Consider the following 19,578-nt stretch of genomic DNA (forward strand, 5'->3'; position numbering starts at 1 on the left):
AAGTGGAAAATAAAAGAGCGTATTATTCATCAAATTACCGTGCACTATTATCATCTTTAGAAACGTTTATTATAAGAAATATATATATTCTATTATTATTAGTATTATATGTATTTTTTTCCTTGTTATAACTGTTATCTCGATGCAGACTATTAGTGTGTGTATGTATATATATAGTATAATATAAAGACAATATGAAGACCATAGTTTATAAAACATGAGTACGATATTCATAATGTGTACGACAGCGGAAAAAATAACATGCTAAATGGAAATCGAAAGTCAATCACAAGTGCATTAATGATTAAGTGACATTGAAGAAGGTATTAGGAAGTGCAATAAAAAGCTCGTAAATATTTTTATTTGCACAAAGTAGCGCTATGTAATTATTTGTTTCAGATAACAATATAACAGCATTTGATAACAATTGTAATCAAAGATGCAACGTTATATGGTACTATATATATATATATATTTATATATGCTTCATGAAAATTAATCGCGCAAAAGGGAATTATACTTAAATGGTACTATTCCAAGTTAAAGTATTGCATCATATTCTAATTTAACCGTAATTGAATACGTTCGCCGGATAAATAGTGCATAAATCACGATAGAACGCATTCAATGTCACTTTATATACTTTTTATTATCGGCACGTAAAGAATAAATTGTGCATTGATACAATCTTTACGAAAGATCATTAATAGCATTTGTAAAGAATAAGAAATAAGAGATTTTAGTCTGCGGGAATTCTATTGGACGTATTGTATGCATATCATGACTTGTTTTCGACAAAAATTGGGCAATCATCCTTGATAAGTATGCAAAATTGCACGCAAAAAGTGCTTGGTCACTTGGTCCTAAGAAAAGTCACCAAAAGCAAGTATTATGCGCAAAATCAAGTATAATACGTAAATACAAAGCAATTTGCTCAAAAGTAATTAAATTCATTCGCCAATTTTTATATAAAACAAAGTATCGATAAAAATCATAAAACTAATATTATTCAGCAAATTAATTTAAAATTTTATTCAAATTATACAAATTATTAATGCCTATTATATGCATGTTAATGCATGTTATTTATGTACAACATTTATGTATTTAACTTAAATTATTTTTAAAAAATAATTTATATATATATATAATATTAAATAGTTTAAAATTAATTTTCTTTTTAAAACATACTCACGCAAAATAAATAAGTATCTTTAACTCGAACATCTATCTTACATTTAAAAGATTAATATGTCGACAATATAATTAAATATTCTTAGATATTATCGATGATACAAATAGGATATTTGCATCAAAATTTCATCAATGCTCCATCATAAATTTTGTTTGTTCGAATATAGTTTTCTGATGCGCAAAGCCGCATCAAGGATGAGGTAATTAGATTGAGAGTCACGCGAACATTCTCGTAATAACTACAGAATAGACTTAGTAGATTAAGTACATTGTAAACAGTACCTATTCTAAACATTCTCAAAGGCTAACACAATAGGATGTATTTATAATACACAATTCTGCACACCGACACAATAGACTGATACAATTCACGGACATAAAAACAATTTCCTTTATACTTCGTATTGCGCACAAATTTTTATTGTCACCAGGCTTACAAATATACATATATTTTTACATATACGAATATATATTTTTCTTCAATCGTATGAATATACATTTTAAAAAGAAAGAATTCCGAAATAATTTATTTTCTATTAAATTAGTAACCGGTCATATACATGAGAAGAATGATATTTTATGCAGAATCAATCGGTAATGAGTGAAGTAAAATTTTTTACAAAGTACCTTCTCTTGAAAGCAAATTGAGTTACAAGAAACAACAATAAATTAGTACACATATATATTACTCCAATTTCGATCGGAATTTTCTTGTAACAAATCGATATTAAAGATCACGAAACCGTAAAATATATATAAATGTAGGTCTGTTATTACTTTCAATTTCGATATATATCTTGTTTATAGTGCAAATACTGCAAATGAAAGTAAACTTTAATTTAATTACTACGATTGTCAATTTTACACGTCGCCAAATAAATTCGTCAAGTCGCAGACCTTCGCCGACACTCTTGTATTCTTCGTATCACAGCTATGATTGCATCGTCGATTCAGGGAGAGTTTTGACGAGAATCACCTTCAACGGAGTAATAAAACCGCATGAACGAACGAAGCATCTTCATTCTCATCTACTCTTCCACGAGGATGATAGTAAGAAAGCGCGATGGATTAAGAAAATGTAACCTACGACACGCTCGTGGAGGTGTTCGATGAGAGACGATATAAGGCCCCGTGATGGCGGTGCGGCCTCAGTTTGTCGACTGATGCCTCGCGGAAGAGGTGCCTCACACCTGCTCGTGCCACGATCTAATTACCTTATATTTTGTCCTTTCTTCTTTTTCTCTCTTCCCTTTTCGGATACGTCGCGGTACCACGGTCACACTCGCGAATTCAGCACCGTCTCTTCAGTGAAACTTCTGCACGCGCTTGTTTCGCACCGAGAGGATTTCGCAACGATAAAACCACGCGAAGAGTGACACAGTGAGTATAGCACGATTTACGTGCTCCGCGTGCGAACTGTTGTTATCACGGCGCAGTTACACAATTCATTATCACGAGAAATATTCAAGTTTAGATTCTGCATTTAAACAAGTTAATGATTGTCGGTATATTCCACGTGTGGTAGATCATAAGCACGATTACGAATATTTATGCTTTTTTTTATAAATTGAAAAAACATACTTTACGAAAGATTTTTTTTTTTACAAGATATCGATACAATGTTGAAATAAATGAATATGTGCGTTTCAATTTGTCATATGTGACATTCGAGTTATGCAGATAGATAGTGAATTATTCTTGGCTGTATTATTAATATGTTGAGTGCACATACCGTAACGATCACCGATTTTATAGTATACAGACTGTTTTCTGTTTCATGTATACACGTACAAAATGCATAATAAAAAGCAGATTAAAAAGCGGATTAATAAATATACTTGGAAAAAGTTGCAAAAGTTACAAATCTAAATGTAATATTCTTATTTCGAGCTCTACTAAAAAAAATGTTTCATTTGTAAATTTATAAAAAAAAATATTTATTTTTTTATTGACAAAGTTAACACGCTTATCACCCAAAATCACATATTTCAAAACTAAATATACAAAAAGATTTAGTCAATATAAAAATTTTACATTTATGATGTAAAAAGAAGAAAACGGAGGCATCGTAATTCAAGAAACAATATGAGTTTTCTGTGAAACGTTAGAATTTAGTCAATGTAGATCCATTTTTGCTGGATGATACATATAATAGATATATACATGCGCAAAAAATTATAAACACTAACATTCTATAAATAAGATCATATATAAATATGATCTTTAATTGTATAGAATTGCGTATAATCAAAAATAAATAACAAAAACGAGCATGATACTCAATGAATTTCTAACGTCGTTCATGTCATATTAGCGTACTTCCACTTAATTCCGAGATATCTTTCAATTAGTTGTATAACTATAATTTATCTCCTAAGAATTTCATTCATGTTTTTCTGAATCAATATTTTCTTGTTTGCCTAAGCTCATAAATTAATTTATACGTAATCTCAAATAGTGAAAAAACGTGATTAAAATTGTATGTTAAATATTTATGTCAGATATATTGACCGTTTAAGGTAAAAACATATGATTAAAAATATCGAGAGGCGTTTAATTAAGAACAATAATTTAATATACATTTTAAGAGCTGCCAAAATTTATTTTTAGTAAAGCAGACAAACAAAATGTATACTACTTACATTGTAGACATTATTAATTCATAAATATCTTCAAGCTAATAAATATTAATGATCTATTTACTTTTTATTTTTAGCATATCGATTGACGATTCATCTCCGTCACACGTCGCTAATTAATTTCTTAACAATAATATTTTAATTAAATATAATTAATAATTATATTGATAATTATTTAATTAAACATAATTAATAATTATATTTAATTTTCTTAGATATCACGCACAAAACGACTTCCCTCCAAATCAAGTTGCAGATGTACATATTTTTAAATTTCTTCCGGAAAACTCTTGACTTTTGATCTCGGAAATATCGCACTTTGTTCTGCACGCCAACACAGAACTCGTTCGTCCTTCACAGATTTCTTCTACGGCACATTAGCGCGCTTGAGAAAATATTTTTCTTCGTTCCTTAAGGTCGGGCGAATTCCGTTGCACAGACATAGATACGTTGCGCATTAATTAAAAGCGAATTAAAATACGTGTGCCCGTATGAACATACGCAGGCACGCGATCACGCACGTTACCCGACATCGTGGGCGCATGCCGTAAGAACAGCTCAAAGGTGTCGCAGCTCACTTTCGTTATCAAATACATGCGGGAGGATGCGCCTGACTCGTCAAGCAAATAGCAGGCTTAGCTCGTGATTGCCTCACGAGCCGAACGCCGAGCTTTATATCGCAAATCCATTATTCACTTCCTCTTTTTTTTTTTTCGTTCAAAAGTCAAAGTTCGCGTCATTGCTCGGCAAAAATACCCGGGGACAATTTACATTGCACGAGATGTGAATTCAAGAAAACTTCCTGTGAATGACGGAGAAGAAAAATCTCATCCGGCACGTGTGCGTTCAAGAAGGATGCAGTCGTCGATGACGATGTCATGGAAATTCCATGATGATTACCGTATTTTTCGACATGATTTACGACCGTATGTCGAAACATGTTTGCAAATTCTATGTTACGCGTCTCGCTGACTTGTGATGAGATAAAAATTATTCGTACAATCGAACAAACACGGTTTTAGGATACACATAATTGCCCAGAAAATTGGCCGTAACGTTCGATCGCGGAAAACGTTTCCGAGACGTTTTGCGAATCAAAGTATTTTACGACGAGCGGGTTAACGGTAGCGCAACACGGTACTATTTCTTACATTAGATCACTTATACAACGTAAGGGCAACCTATAATCAAGAAAATTCGTTAATATTACACTCACGAAGAAAGTAAGATCGTATAAGTTGCACAAAAATCACTTTATGCGAGATGTGATAATAAAAACTGTCCCAATTGCGTTAACGCATGTCACTGCAGCGACTTTGTGCAACACACGCATATCTCTTCGATAATACTTTTACGAGATATAAAAAAAAATTATCTGCGCTCATGATTGATTATGGTTAAATATCGTAACATCTTAAGGAAAGGATCATTTCAATCTCTCAACTGGAGAGTCCGCTTGACGCATCGGGCACACTACGTATGATTAGAGATAAGCTCCGTCGCCGTCGTCGGCACATATCGAACGTTCGGGATTAAGTTCGCAGTAGAGTCGCCGTATTGCTGCAAGTGCAGGTCGACTCTATTAACGCGGCGGAACGGAGGAGCGAGCAGGATTGCGAGACGAGTATCGATACGACTGCGAACGCGTGTAAGGGACCGCATTTTTCCGCGGCGAGAAACGAGTTCTCAGTCGCATGTAGTCTTTAACGAGACGGCGACTTTTCCTTTCTGCTGCGAGCACGCGGGTTGCGAAATCCGCGACCGCGGACTTGTGCGAGTCACGCGCGGCGCTGTTGTTAGTCGTTTTTTCGTCCAGAATAATGGGTTTTGTTTTCGTGGAAGTCGGGAATCGCGAAGTACACGGGAACGGGCCGTTTTCGCGTCTCTGGCTACCCTCGATTGAGAGAAGAGCACCTCAATTAACCGGGAGACTGGCAAGTACGGTATGCTGTTTAAGACGTGACGGAATCGAATCGGCAAAGGGAACTAGATCGACTGGTTTCGAAATAAAATGCACCAGCCATTAGTTCTGCACCGAATTGCTAAATCGCAAAAAATATGGCTTGCAAATATATTTGACAATTTCCGTCCACCAACTTTGTTATCTTGTTACAATAAAGTTGCAACAGTAAAAAAAATTATCTTTCTCAGTGAACATTAAATCTTTAGTGTTATGGTTATAACTTGCCACTCAAAATTATTTTTTTCGCAGTGCTGTTGTATTACTAGAGAAGTGACAAAGCTCGACGAAGTTCATTATTTAAGTACAATTTTCCAATTTTTAAAGCGACTTATTCTTATGATAAAAAACTGAGATTAAATTCCATTTGTTTAACTGAATTATTCTCGAACTTAGAAAAAAAATCCTTTATCTTCACCCGCTAATTACTCAAAGACCTCTGACGTCTCGATATTTTCATCGAAAGAAGATCTATTCCATTCTAGGTTGCTTAAAGAATTTGTAATTAGTAGAATATCTATTTGACATATCTTGAAAAATATTACTAAAACGCAAACAGACGATCAATGCCTGTTCCAACATTGCTACTGTAGAAACATATATGTTTAGTCGCAGCTTTTATGTCATAGAGACGAAAGTCAAATATTGACATATTTAATGGCGTCAAAAGTATCGCCCACTGAACATTGTGTACCACATTTGATGAGATAGAATCATTTACATATATATCATAGTGCAATTTTCACAGAACATATGAAATTGCGTGCTAGGCATATAATAATGTTAATTAAATAAAATTATTCGCGATGATTACTTTGAAATGCTATGTTGCAAAATAATGAATGTCGAAACGGTAAAATCTGATATGTCACAAAGTGAATTGTCATCATTTTTTATTACGTAATAAAAAAACGAAGATAATGAAGCTCCTTCGACTTCCACGCAATTATTTTTCCAGGCACATTTTTCTGTCTCTTTTCCGGTGCAAATAAGTATTTTTCCTTTTACTTCCACGCGATAATTTTCTGCAAAAATAACAGAATCTTTTACATCCCTCCCACACGGGATTTATGGCAATTTCGGGAACATTTAAACAAAAAAAAGTCACGTTTTGCAAAATTTATCTTCACAACTATCGCGACGAATTACAAAAGCCAGGCGAAATCCAACGCCGCCTTTTACGTTAACATTTTCTCAAGGTTGAAAAATAAGATCCGTATTAGCTATTACCGATAGAAGCAAAGATCGCGAAGACAAGCGGGGAGAGCAGTGGCAAAGGCGGGTTTCCGCGCTCCTGGATAAACCATTTAGATCACTGGTTAGTTTCTGATCTGCTTTAATCAGGTGAAAGGAGAAGTGGTTTAACCTTCCAAGGTGAAACGTGGCAATCCATAAATCCTCGAAACTTTGCGTTGAGCGTGCCGCAGATCGAGATCGAGTCGCGTGCCTCGCGATTCAAATCAAGCGAGTGCGTTGTGGTGCACCATCTGTTCCCTTTGTTCTCGTTGCGCGTTTCACGGCCTATCTCGTGAGAATACTTTAAAAAATACAAATCGCGATAACAATGTGCAGTTAATTCTGAGTTCTGAGTCATCTGTTCTTTCTGAGTAACCATGTTCCCATTTATGATATAAACATTATAAACAGAAGAAGAAGAACTGCTTTTATCAGGATTCTCAATGTTTCAAATGTAACTGATTTTAGAAATTTTTATTTCATTAAGTGTCTGTCTTTGAAAAAATTTTCAACATATTCATATCTTTTTGTATTATTAAGTACGGCCGATACAAGATTGAAAAGCAGGATCTAATTGAAATGATTGCGAGCACGCAGATGCTCTCTCTTGTTCTGGTTTAATATAATTTAAACATTTTTTTTTCTTAATTTAAAATTAGATGTATGCAGCAATGTTTGTTATATTTAGATCCTTACTTTAATTATTAGGCTACGACCGGTATTCTAACGTAACATTCAAAATAAACACTTTAGATCTCTTCTAATTGTCTGTGCCATAAACTCATAGTAGACATCACACTTTAGATCTCTTCTAATTGTCTTTGTCATAATCCCATAGTAGACATCAAACTTGACAAGCTTATCGATGATAATCAATTACATAATATAAAGAAGTATGATCCTGACGACTTCTACATTTCCTAGTTTTGCAACAAGTGTTACTTGAACCGTACACTTATTATAAATCGCGTTGCTCAAGCAACAAATATAACCATTTATCTAGAACGATATCTATAATAATCGGTAGACTTTTATATAATAATATCAATTAAACCATAACGATACTGTTTTCCTCTACCATAAAACCTCATCAGTTTTATAACGAGACAGAATGACATAAAGCGCATTATACTATATGATCATAAACGACTTCGCCTTAATAAGAAGTAACACAATAGTGACAAAAATACCACTTTGATTTTAGATGGCGCAATTAGTGCGATTGATTTACGATGGTTACCGAGACCTGATGGACAATAAAAGCGATCCGAGGGTCAACGATTGGTCGATGATGAGCGGCCCGTTTCCCACATTGGCGATCTGCTTGTTCTATGCCTATTTCGTTAAGGTCTTGGGACCGAAACTGATGGAGAATCGAAAACCCTTTGATCTCAGAAGAGTGATGATATGGTACAATCTCTTTCAAGTAATATTCTCCACGTGGTTGTTCAACGAAGTAAGTTGCCAAGCGACTCTGCACAAAATGCAGAAGAAACTCATCGAGATAACCTTATCCTTTTTCTCTCGTGTTCGTAGAGTCTGGGCGGAGGCTGGGGGGGACATTACTCCTTCAGGTGTCAGCCGGTCGATTACTCAAACGATCCGATAGCGCTGCGAATGGCACGAGGTTCCTGGTGGTACTACATCTCAAAGTTCATGGAGTTCACGGACACGATCTTCTTTGTGTTGAGAAAGAAGAACGATCACATTACCACTCTCCATGTCATCCATCACGGCTGCATGCCCATGTCTGTTTGGTTCGGAGTTAAATTCACCCCCGGTAAGCATACAATCTCTATCTTTCATTAGCAGAGCGCAATCGATTAATATCAATCTTCTTGAAATTCGAGTCGATATATATGGGCTTTTACTATTATCTCTCGATATAAAATATTTACACATTTTATTTCGCAAATATGCAAAATGTGAATTCAAATTTAGCGAGATTAGTTTGATATTTGTGTTGTGATAATTAACCCATCAGAGAGCTTTTTATATGTTTAGTTTATTTAAAATTTGCTTTTTATTTTCTTTAAAATAATTATAACATAATAACAATTATATAGCTCGAGTTTTCTGTGTGGATCAACTTGCGACGGATTTTATAAGATATTACATATTCATCTGTTAATTGATAAAACGCAACCTGTCTATAAAATACTGATGATTTTTATTTCTTGTAGGTGGCCACAGCACCTTCTTTGGTTTTCTGAACACCTTCGTACACATCATAATGTACTCGTACTATCTCCTGGCAGCGCTTGGGCCGCAAATACAGCCATATCTGTGGTGGAAGAAATATCTGACCACCTTACAAATGATCCAATTCGTCCTCGTGATGGTCCATGCGTTCCAGCTGCTTTTCATCGATTGCAATTACCCGAAGGCTTTCGTTTGGTGGATCGGCATGCACGCCGTTATGTTTTATTTCCTCTTCCGCAACTTCTACAACGAAGCGTACAAGAAGAAGCGTTTGAAGGACGCGTCAGGCAAGCAAAAGGACGATAAGAAAGAGCAGATTGAGCACAGAAATGGCATCAAGGAGAACGGCAACGAAAAGGGCGTGATATACGCAAATCAATACAAAATGGCCACCGGTTACATCTCGGACAGCGGCCTCAGAAATCGCGTGTTCATCGACAATCGAGGCTTTGATGAATAATATAAGAAGCCCCGCCCCCAATTCAAAGAGACTTCAATCGTGTATCGAGCGTACATTACACTGCGAATCATTTAGAGCACTTCGCCACATTGCACCACTGCAGTCGCTATCCTCACGGCGTGATCGAATAAAAGTAGTCCATTAAATAGATAGAAGATATTAAAAGAAATGAAAAATGAGAGGAGGAGCGCGTTGAACGCCTACCGGAATTTCTGAAAGTCTGGTCTTTTGGTGTTCCTTCTGGGTGCTTCGCGGCGAAGTTTTTTTACGCGTATAAATGAATATGCACTTTCTATGTATGTATATTATATGTATGAACGGATGTACATGTATGAATGTGTATATTATACTTACACTTCGTGTAAGTTTGCTAGTTTATCGAAGAGCGAAAACAGACTGTAACGAAATTGCCAAAATGATCTTTCCAGTTAGGAACCGAACTGAAGCGAAATTGCCAAAAAATGAACTTTCCAGTTAGGAACCGAACCGAAGCTCATTTTTTTATAGATTATACATTTCTTTCGAAAGAGGTGGCTTTTAAAGGAGTGATTTTTATGAATATTTATATAGACCGCGTAAGAATTAAATCTGCGTTTGCTCATGTCCCCCTTTCTCCCTCTTTCAAAAATAGAGTAGTAACGTATCGAACTCTTGCCGCGTTTCATATCGAAAGAATAAAAAAGAATATTTATTTTGTATAAAAAGGAATATTTAATGAAATCATGGTTATTATAATTTTGACTAACAACGAAAAGCAACAACGATGGTGTAATACAAAATCCGAATACGGCAGAGACAAATTTATTAATTTAAAGTAAGGACTTACATATTTACTGTATGTTTGGAACATACATATTTATTTATTATTACTTTACATCATTAAATTTTTAGGATTAAAAAATCTTTTAGTTTTATCTATAATCCTATTTCCGACAATCAGGCAATCTGTTTTTATTTTATATATTCTGTTAGATATTTTAATACTTCCATAAACATATTCGTTGTGATAAACTATATAATATATACATATAATAATTTTCAGAATTAATTATACTAAGAATTAACTATGTTAATTTTATTTTTTACACACACTCACACACACACACACACACACACACACACACACAAGAAGCAACGTTTAATATAAAACTCAAAATTTTCCTTCGTCATATCTTTTGCATAAATAATAAATAATAAAATAAGATAACGTATATGGTCTTCAACAAATTGTAAACGCTTGCAAAGAAATCTGTATTTTTATAATTTCCTCTTGTCAATATAATATAAAAATAGCTGCTGTTTAAATAAAAAATAAATAAAATAAAAAAATCGTCTTCTTTTAGATTAAACCATGTTTTTTGACACATTCTATATAAATATCTTATTGCAAATTTAATATTACAATACTGTCAAATCGAATTTAATATTTAAAATAGTATTTCGAAATAGTCTTACACGTTATAGTGTAAAAACCACCACTTAAAATATTCTTCTTGGACATTGAACTGCTGCTGATATTTATTTTAAATTTTCTTTTCGATCATCCGTAGGTCAGGTGATCGACTGTAGCTTGCGCAAAAGCAAGCAAAAAGAAACATGGTCACATATATACCAATATCAGGTAATGAATGTTAAGATTGACACACTGTTGATAATAGAAAATATTTATATCTTTTTTTTTTAGAGATCGAAATAGAAAAGAGACTAACAAAACGTGTTTTGTACCTATTTTAAAATAAGAAGATTGTTATAAAGAAAAAATTATTGATATCAATTTTTAATTTCTAGTTTAATGTTAAATGAAAAAATTGGTAGAAAGATAATAATATTAAGATCAATGACTTATCTATAAGAATTCTTATAGATAAGTCATTGAGTTCAATATCATTGAGTTGTAAAATGTTTATGAAATTCTATGAAGTAACAACTACAATGTTCTTTAATCTGTTATCTTTTGTAAGATTTGTAATAAAATATATTAAAGACAAAACTAACGAAATATATATGCATGCGTTGGAAAAAAAAAGAGTACTTCTTTAATATCTTTTTCTATTTTATTATAATATACCTACACTTTAGTCGCATAGAGTATCGTGCAGATTTCGTTGTGCAGCAATTAATTTTTAATAATTTTTAATAATAATTTGCAATAACTATACCTTAAATTTATAATAGTTTATATCGTTAGTATTTAATCTTTATCGCATTTAATTTACCATTTAAAATTTTGGAAATCCGTTCAAGATTCTCAATCATATAAGGGAATTTTTAACGTAAAGTTAGTTAATAAAATATACATATACATAAATCCAATCCAATCCAATTAATTATTACGTAAGCTTAATTAATAAGTACAACAGTAACAAGTAACAATGTAGTACAGAAAAAGCATGTAATTAATGCAGGTATCAAAGCGTGATGAACATCAATTCACTATAATACCCCTAAAATATCGAGAACTTGGAGAAATTCGTACTGCTCGTGCAAATAATCAGAAGCACCTCAGACGGTTAACGGTAAAAAAAAAATACCGGCTTTTAAACCCGTTGGATGAGCAATTTGCTGATTATCCCAGATCGCAATATAACCGAATTCTCGCTGCGAAACAAAAACAGCCTAATCGCGCGCGCCTCTGCTGAGAATGGGCGAAATAGACGGTGCTAAATTTTCAATGGTGAAAGTAAACGAACGGTGAAAGTCTCGCAAGACGCGGCTTAAAGCAGCCACCGAGTGTATATGTAACCGGCCGCGTTCCGTTTAAATAATTCATATGCATCGGTATACGGGATGCATCATCCATAGATCGAGTATTTGCCGCGGTGCATTCCATGCATTAACGGCAATAAATCTATTATATGGTAATACCATAGTAAACCACATGAATATTGCTGGCTATATGTGATTGAATAAATAATATTGTAATATATATATATAATTGTATATGGGCTGGACTAGCCACACAGGATTATATCTGTTGACTTGCGAATCTATATCTATACAGATATAGTGCTATATCTGGCTGTATATAGGTCCAGATTAGTCACATGAATACATCTGGCTATATGTGACTGCATTGTATACTTAGTTATATATAGGGTGCACTACTCACATATTATTATATCTGGCTTCACATACATTTATATACAATTAGATATGATGCTATATCTGGTTGTATATGGGTCCACTGATTGCACATGAGACCATGTATAATTAGATATGACCCCATATAAAAACATATACAATTATATATATAATTATATATATACCAGATATAATCATATATGATTATATCTAATCATTTTTTCTCGGAAAGCCCGAAAAAGCGCGCGACGCTTATTACACGATTTTCATTACACGATTGGAACGTGGAAGTATCGTTATAAACAATTAAGCTCTAATTATACAATACACGAATAAGATTATATATTGAGAAGTACGCGATCTTGTTACGACGATGTATTAAGCAATTGATAGCAATTTTCTTGTAATAATTATCTTTCACACCTGCGTTTTGATGTTGATAGCTATTGCAAAGGCAAGTGCCTGCAAACTCAAAATTAAATTCACGTATTAAATTCTGCGAATTGTAACTGTATGGAAAAAAAAGAATTTCTTAGATAAAAATTTATTTCAATAGTTTATGGCATAAAGAGAATACAGGAAATATAATCGAATGTAACTCGCAAATCTTAACAATTTCTAATAAAAACAAAATTAATGAATTATTCATTTTTCATTTTAATTTGGCCTACTTTATAAAAACTATTAGCTATCGCTGTCGATGGAGTGGAAATGTATAACCACAAAAATAAATCTAGAAATATATATATGTCTACACTCACCAACACACAAAAAAAATAGCACACAGTATTTTAACCAGCATTCGTAACATTGATGATATTATGAATGTAACATCGAAAAATTATAATTAAAAATATAATTAAAGATAATACACTTGTGCTATCTTTTTAGCCGGGACTGTAGCAAGTATAGCAGTTGTGTAATCTCACCGAAACAATCCTTGCAATGACGCAAGAACAGCATTCATAAATGTTTATAAACATAAGTGTGTTCGCAATTCACATATAACTTGAAAAATATTTTTGTATTTCATTAAAAATTTTAATTTAAAATCTGTTTTACAAATTTTGTTCCTATTTTCCTAAACACGTTTTTGTATTTTTATATAAGAGAAATAATCGGAGAAACGTACGGCAAAAGATCTTCGATATTACCTTACTATAATTTGCGAAAGATACACACCTGTACCATCTTTTTATTCGAGAATGTAGAAAGTATAGCAGTTTGCATAATGATATATCTCATCGTCATCCTCATAATACAAAAACAACATTTATAAGTTTTTGTAAATGTAAATCTGCATGTATTCGCGATTTGCATATAACTTCAAAACTATTCTTTGCATATTTTATAAAAAAACACCATTTAAAATCAATTTTGTAGAACAATGTTTCCGTTTTTAGAACCATGTTTTTAGTTTTTATAAACATGTTTTTATAAACATGTTTATAAAAATGTTTTATAAAATTGATTTTAAATGGTTCAATAGTTGCGAATACATGCAGATTTACATCTACAAAAATTTATAAATGCTCTTGTATTATGAGGATTACAGTGAGATATCATTATGCAAACTGCTATACTTGCTTACATAAAAGAAAGGATTGGAAAAACATAGAAAAAAAGATCTTTCGTGTTACTTCAATATCACATGCAATATTTTCTAAAAAAATCTAGATAGCAAGTATTAGTTAAGAAATTTATAATAAAATTAAGAGTTTAATCGCGTGTAAAAAATACTTAATATATAATCTCAATGTATTGTATTACATTTTAATAATTTTATTACCGTTCTCATTTACGAGAACACAAAATAGTCACGCTATAAAAATTATAATAGGTATATATTATACTTTTATATCTTTTAAAAATACCATTTTGCATATGTCAAACCGCTGAAAATTAAAGAAAGCATTAAATAAACTTTATTAAATAAGCTTACATTATATGAATATTACTTCTAATATTTTTCTCGAACGCATTTCTAATTCAAAGACATATTTGAACAGATAAAGAGCGATTTCTAAAACCGCGTATATGTTTTATTAAAAAAAGATTTAATAGTCTAAAACTAGGTAATGTAAAGATTTTAACCGAGTTAAGAAGTACCGCTACCGCACTGTACGGTATATCGCCGAGCAGTTTATAGAAGCAAGATCTCTCAACGTGTTTAAATATAGAGCACATATAACGAGATTTTCTTAAACACAAAACTATTTTCTTAGTTCGTTTTATAAATATGATAAAAAAATTAAAATTAAATTTAAACTTCTTTATGTATATTTTAAAAAGTGATGTCCTATACTATTCCTATACTATCTTTGCAGGAAGTAATTTTCTACTTACTTTATTTAATTATATTTTTTCTTACAACGTTAAACAAATGATTTAACATATAGAGCAAACGTTTGTCGTCAGTATGATGAAGCTTGTGTCATAATCCATAAAACCACAATTGTGTGTGTGTGATTTTCTATAAATTATTCTTACATAAAATACATAAAATACAAAAGTAGTAATTCTCATCATGTTCGTTTATTACAAAAAAGATATAAATAAATATTCAAAGTTTCTTAGAATTCAGGTACGTGCATATCTTTCAAACATTTGCTCAGTAAACAGCATTCACAAGCACTAAGTTAACGTTAATAAAAACGCAAATGCTATGTAAAGGCTCATCGTGTAAACTCATAAATAAAAAAATATCTTCTTTTCATCTTGGACATGTTTAATTGGAAAGTAACTGTACACGCCACGCACTTTTTTAAATCGATATTGATGTTCTAAAATTTTTACAAAACGGTCCATTCTTTAATGTCTCTCATCAGTAGAATTTTATAAAGATTCTATGCGAAAAATCTTAAACCACCGTAACAATTTTTTTGAAAATTTTGATATAACATTTTTATTTTTACATTTTTATAAAGATTTAATCTTGACAAATTAATATTGATATTTGAATATCAATTAATATTTCAATATTCAATGTAATGTGATATATCTGTATGTAATGTATTGATAATATAATATTTTTTAAATATTGATAAAATTTATTATAAAGCATAAAAATAAATGGTATTATTGGCATTATTGGTTTCTAGCAGTAACAAATATTAGCTTATCTAAAAATTATCTACGGACTTTAACGCAATACCCGATTTGTTCAACTCATCCATCTTTTCTATTTCTTTAAATAATCAGAATCCATTTGCCATAACTGTAAAAGAATTATATTAAAAATAAACATCGCAAAATAACTGCTGATACACAGAAATAAGAAGAATATTCTTGTTTTAAAAACATCTTTAGTTTCAACGTGAAACTCTTGAAATGAGATTATATTGCGTTAAACGAAGAAAACTTGCTTGAATAAAGTCACTTTACATATTTCAACTAAGAAAAAATGTTGAAATAAAAAGTTGGAACTTTTGTAAGACGATTGTTGCATATGTACGAAATAATGAATGCGTTAATTTGAGTGATTTTTGACTTAACACTTCTTTTTTTTTCTGTGTAACAATCAAACACTTAGTTTTATATCCAGATAAGCATTCAATGTGAATGATGATATTGTGACCACATAAAGTGTGAGATTGTAGAATATGATTAAAACACTCTAGTAGCTTTTCACACTTCTTCTATATCGCATGTCGATGTGCGTAGAGAAATTTGCATTTATCTACCTGCGCATTAGTGACGTCTGGAATAAATTCCAAGAGCAGATTGCATCTTTCAATAAAAAATACACTGATTACATAGCAAATGGATAAATATTTAGAAAAAAATTAGCGTTATGACTTCACTTCAAGAGTTAGTGCAATCGAGCATCGGCGAGTTATCATGTCCGAGAAATAAAATGAATGCGTAGTCTCACTGACAGCGATCAGCAGTTTTTACAGTCATAATTGAAGCTAAATATCCACTGATTGTAAGTTGTGTGCAGTTAAACAGATCGTAGTCCGATCAATGATTCAAATATCAAGGAAAAACTTGATTTAAATATCAAGACAAGAAAAATATGGAAACGGAAAAAAATAAAAATAATGTTATAGAGAACAACATTTATTTCTTGTTTAATTTTTCTCATTAAAATAAAATACTTAAAAATAACTAAAACAATAAAGTAATTAAGAAACAGTTGCAAATAAATCATCTATAACCAAAATACATGCTAATAAATCATTTGTACACTCTCTATATCGTATCAGAATTGAAAAAAAAACACAGAAATAATGTTAAAATGTTTTCTCTTTATGGAGAAGAGCATTAGTTTTTACAAGCTGTTCAACGAAAATCTACAAGAGATGATATTTGCCAAAATATGATAAACGCTTCACATTTTCGAGCGTGTTTATTCTGTCTGATAATATCCAATATATATTTTTTTTTAATTATTAATTATAAATTAATAATTATTCTGTCTTCTCTAATTAAGAAATGAGAGAGAGAAAGAGAGAGAGAAAATATATAGTTAGATTATATTATGTGTATATGTTTTATATGTACGTCTCTGTTTTGACTACCAGGAAATTCTGACCATTAAAGTGGACCACTTCGGCGAATTTTCGGAAAAATGCAAAGAAATGTAAAATATGCAACGTCATCTGCGTAAGTAGATTGTCACGCAAATATCATTAATGCGATTCTAAGGAATGCAGGTGTACGAACGCGCGTTTTAGCATGTGTAAAGATGGTCGAGCCTTTATGAATATATCTCACATTGATCATTGTAAACACGTGGACGCGGTGACGTTTCGTGCAAACAAAAGCGTCGCTGTTCCTTGAAATTATTGAGAATTTCATTATTCATGATGTCATCGAAAATATTGACAACTAAGAATGCCGCGTATTGTCCATGTCCGTCGCGACGATCCCGTCGTCTTCCATCGCGGCATCGGCACGAAAACAAAATTCAACGGAAAACGACGCGCGTACGTCGTACACGTTAATTTTCATAGTAAGCAAGATCCCGGGGAACGTCACCTCGCACTGCCAAATCTACGAGCCAGTAACGCGATATTGCGCGAGACAGGCCGGTCACGAAGGGAACGTGCGTCAAATCTGCAAAGTGCTTCGAAATATTTCAGAACGGGAGCGCGAGAAAAGCGATTTGTGATGGGATTTGTTGAGCGCCGTGCAATCACGTCGCGTTCGTATATAGATACAGATACAGGCTTCGAAACGTAACATACGGCATTGTTTCTTGGATCGGCGTGAACTAGATCTTGCACGGTAAGGTACTCGAGTGTTTCGCTCTGATTTTGACTCGCTTAGAAATATCAAAGTCGATCTCTCTGAAGAGGTTTATCTTATGCGAGAAAAGATTTGTAAAAAATACACTTGTTTTCACTGGTCGTATACTACTTGTCAAAATCGGAAAGAGACACTTGCGTATGTTAGAAATATCGAATCGTTCGTCATGTGAGAGAAAAGAGAGCAGAAAATAAAACAAGGAGAAATGTTTACATGCAAGAATACGTTTGTTGGGACGGAAGGGGATCCGCTGGCCGCGGATGGAATTTCCTAATCACTCGAGATACGAGGGTCAGGATGAAGAATCGCCGTTCTAAGGCCGTGGGGAAAATCGATTTCCGTCGGAATAACGCGCGAACGGCCAGCATCCCGCGGCCCAGCTCTCGAAGGGGACCATGCAGAGTAGATCGCTTTCGCTGACCGCCGCCGTTATAACCGTCGTCGATATATGCCAACATGCCTGACCGGCATCGTGACTTGCGTAACTTTGGGGGAACTGTTACGTGGAACGGCGACTTCGCTTTTTTTTCTCTCTCTCTCTTTCCGAAGATAACCGGAATCGCTCCCATTCCGGTCCATTTACTCACTTTCTTCTCTGACGCGATCCCGCGGCGAACTTGAGGCCGGCGAACTTGCGCACTTAGAAGAGAAGTCACGGTGTTACGAAGTCGGATTCGCGAGTTAACCCTGAGGACTTTACAGCCGACCTCATGTTTTGAATGAATGAACTTTTTCGACTCTCGACTTTTGCCCATTAGGCATAAAATATTAAAAACTATTTTAATTCTGCGCATTCTAAATTACAGTCGTAAATTCTCGTATAAAAATATTGAAGTCATTACAAATTGCGAGTGATTAAAATTAAACATTCAATAAATCTTGATCACTCAAGATCCTTAATTACGTATGCATGCGCACAAGTATACCGATCGTTTGATTAATCATATCCGGTTTTGATTTATGCTTTTTAACTAGTTACACATAAATCATCATTTATTTTAATACAAAATGAGATTAAAATTTTAAATTTTTGCTCATATTTCTTCCTTATCGCTTATAAATAATATAAATTTAATTATATCCCCCACGGGTGTAAAATTATGTCATGCTAGATGAGATATGCACGACAACGTAATATTTTTGCGGAGAGAAAAGAAAAGTTCTATATATAACGCCGATTGTAAGTGCATATACTGTAAATAATTTAAAAGAGGAAGATATATTTGTTAGAGATGAGAGACTATTAGAGCATTGTATGTACATGCTGGATCTATTTTTAGATTTGTCAAATTTTGTATTTTTCAAAATAGTATGAGGACCCTCGAAATTAAAATAAGAGAAGTAAAGGCTATAAGAGTCAGACGCAGATCTCCGTGCGTGATATCAGAAATAACTGATTTATTGGTCGTTGTGATTTACATGCATCGATCCGTACGTTTCGGCTCAACTTTGTGCTATCCTCAGCGGTATAATACCATATGGTACGGAGAACGTTTAATATATTATTTTAATTTATACCGCTGAGGATGGCTCAAAGTTGAGCCGAAACGTAC

General features: G+C 32.9%; 1 protein-coding gene and 1 long non-coding RNA gene across 2 annotated transcripts; one reads left to right on the forward strand and one right to left on the reverse strand.

Moving 5' to 3' along the window:
* Positions 1 to 1,598: 1,598 nt before the first annotated feature.
* LOC139786314 (uncharacterized) lies at positions 1,599 to 2,378 on the reverse strand. Its single transcript, XR_011722247.1, has 2 exons — positions 2,282 to 2,378; positions 1,599 to 2,170 (listed from the first exon to the last, which is right to left on the reverse strand). It is a non-coding gene; the product is annotated as an uncharacterized lncRNA (long non-coding RNA).
* LOC139786308 (very long chain fatty acid elongase AAEL008004) lies at positions 2,355 to 11,020 on the forward strand. Its single transcript, XM_071725479.1, has 4 exons — positions 2,355 to 2,574; positions 8,234 to 8,485; positions 8,566 to 8,809; positions 9,213 to 11,020. The coding sequence occupies exons 2-4, from the start codon at positions 8,234 to 8,236 to the stop codon at positions 9,689 to 9,691; spliced, it is 975 nt and encodes a 324-aa protein (XP_071581580.1). The 5' UTR covers positions 2,355 to 2,574; the 3' UTR covers positions 9,692 to 11,020.
* The last annotated feature ends 8,558 nt before the right edge of the window (positions 11,021 to 19,578 follow it).

Source organism: Temnothorax nylanderi, unplaced genomic scaffold, assembly GCF_030848795.1.
Source record: "Temnothorax nylanderi isolate EJ_2023f unplaced genomic scaffold, tnyl_v1.0 TNYL_tig0009_pilon, whole genome shotgun sequence".
Lineage (NCBI taxonomy): Eukaryota > Metazoa > Arthropoda > Insecta > Hymenoptera > Formicidae > Temnothorax > Temnothorax nylanderi.

What these genes read in the sequence shown, in the direction of transcription:
- LOC139786308 (XM_071725479.1), top strand. Translation starts at nt 8,234, where the DNA reads ATGGCGCAATTAGTGCGATTGATTTACGATGGTTACCGAGACCTGATG. An exon ending in CCACGTGGTTGTTCAACGAA is followed by an intron (nt 8,486 to 8,565) that starts GTAAGTTGCCAA and finishes TCGTGTTCGTAG; the next exon opens with AGTCTGGGCGGAGGCTGGGG. An exon ending in CGGAGTTAAATTCACCCCCG is followed by an intron (nt 8,810 to 9,212) that starts GTAAGCATACAA and finishes TATTTCTTGTAG; the next exon opens with GTGGCCACAGCACCTTCTTT.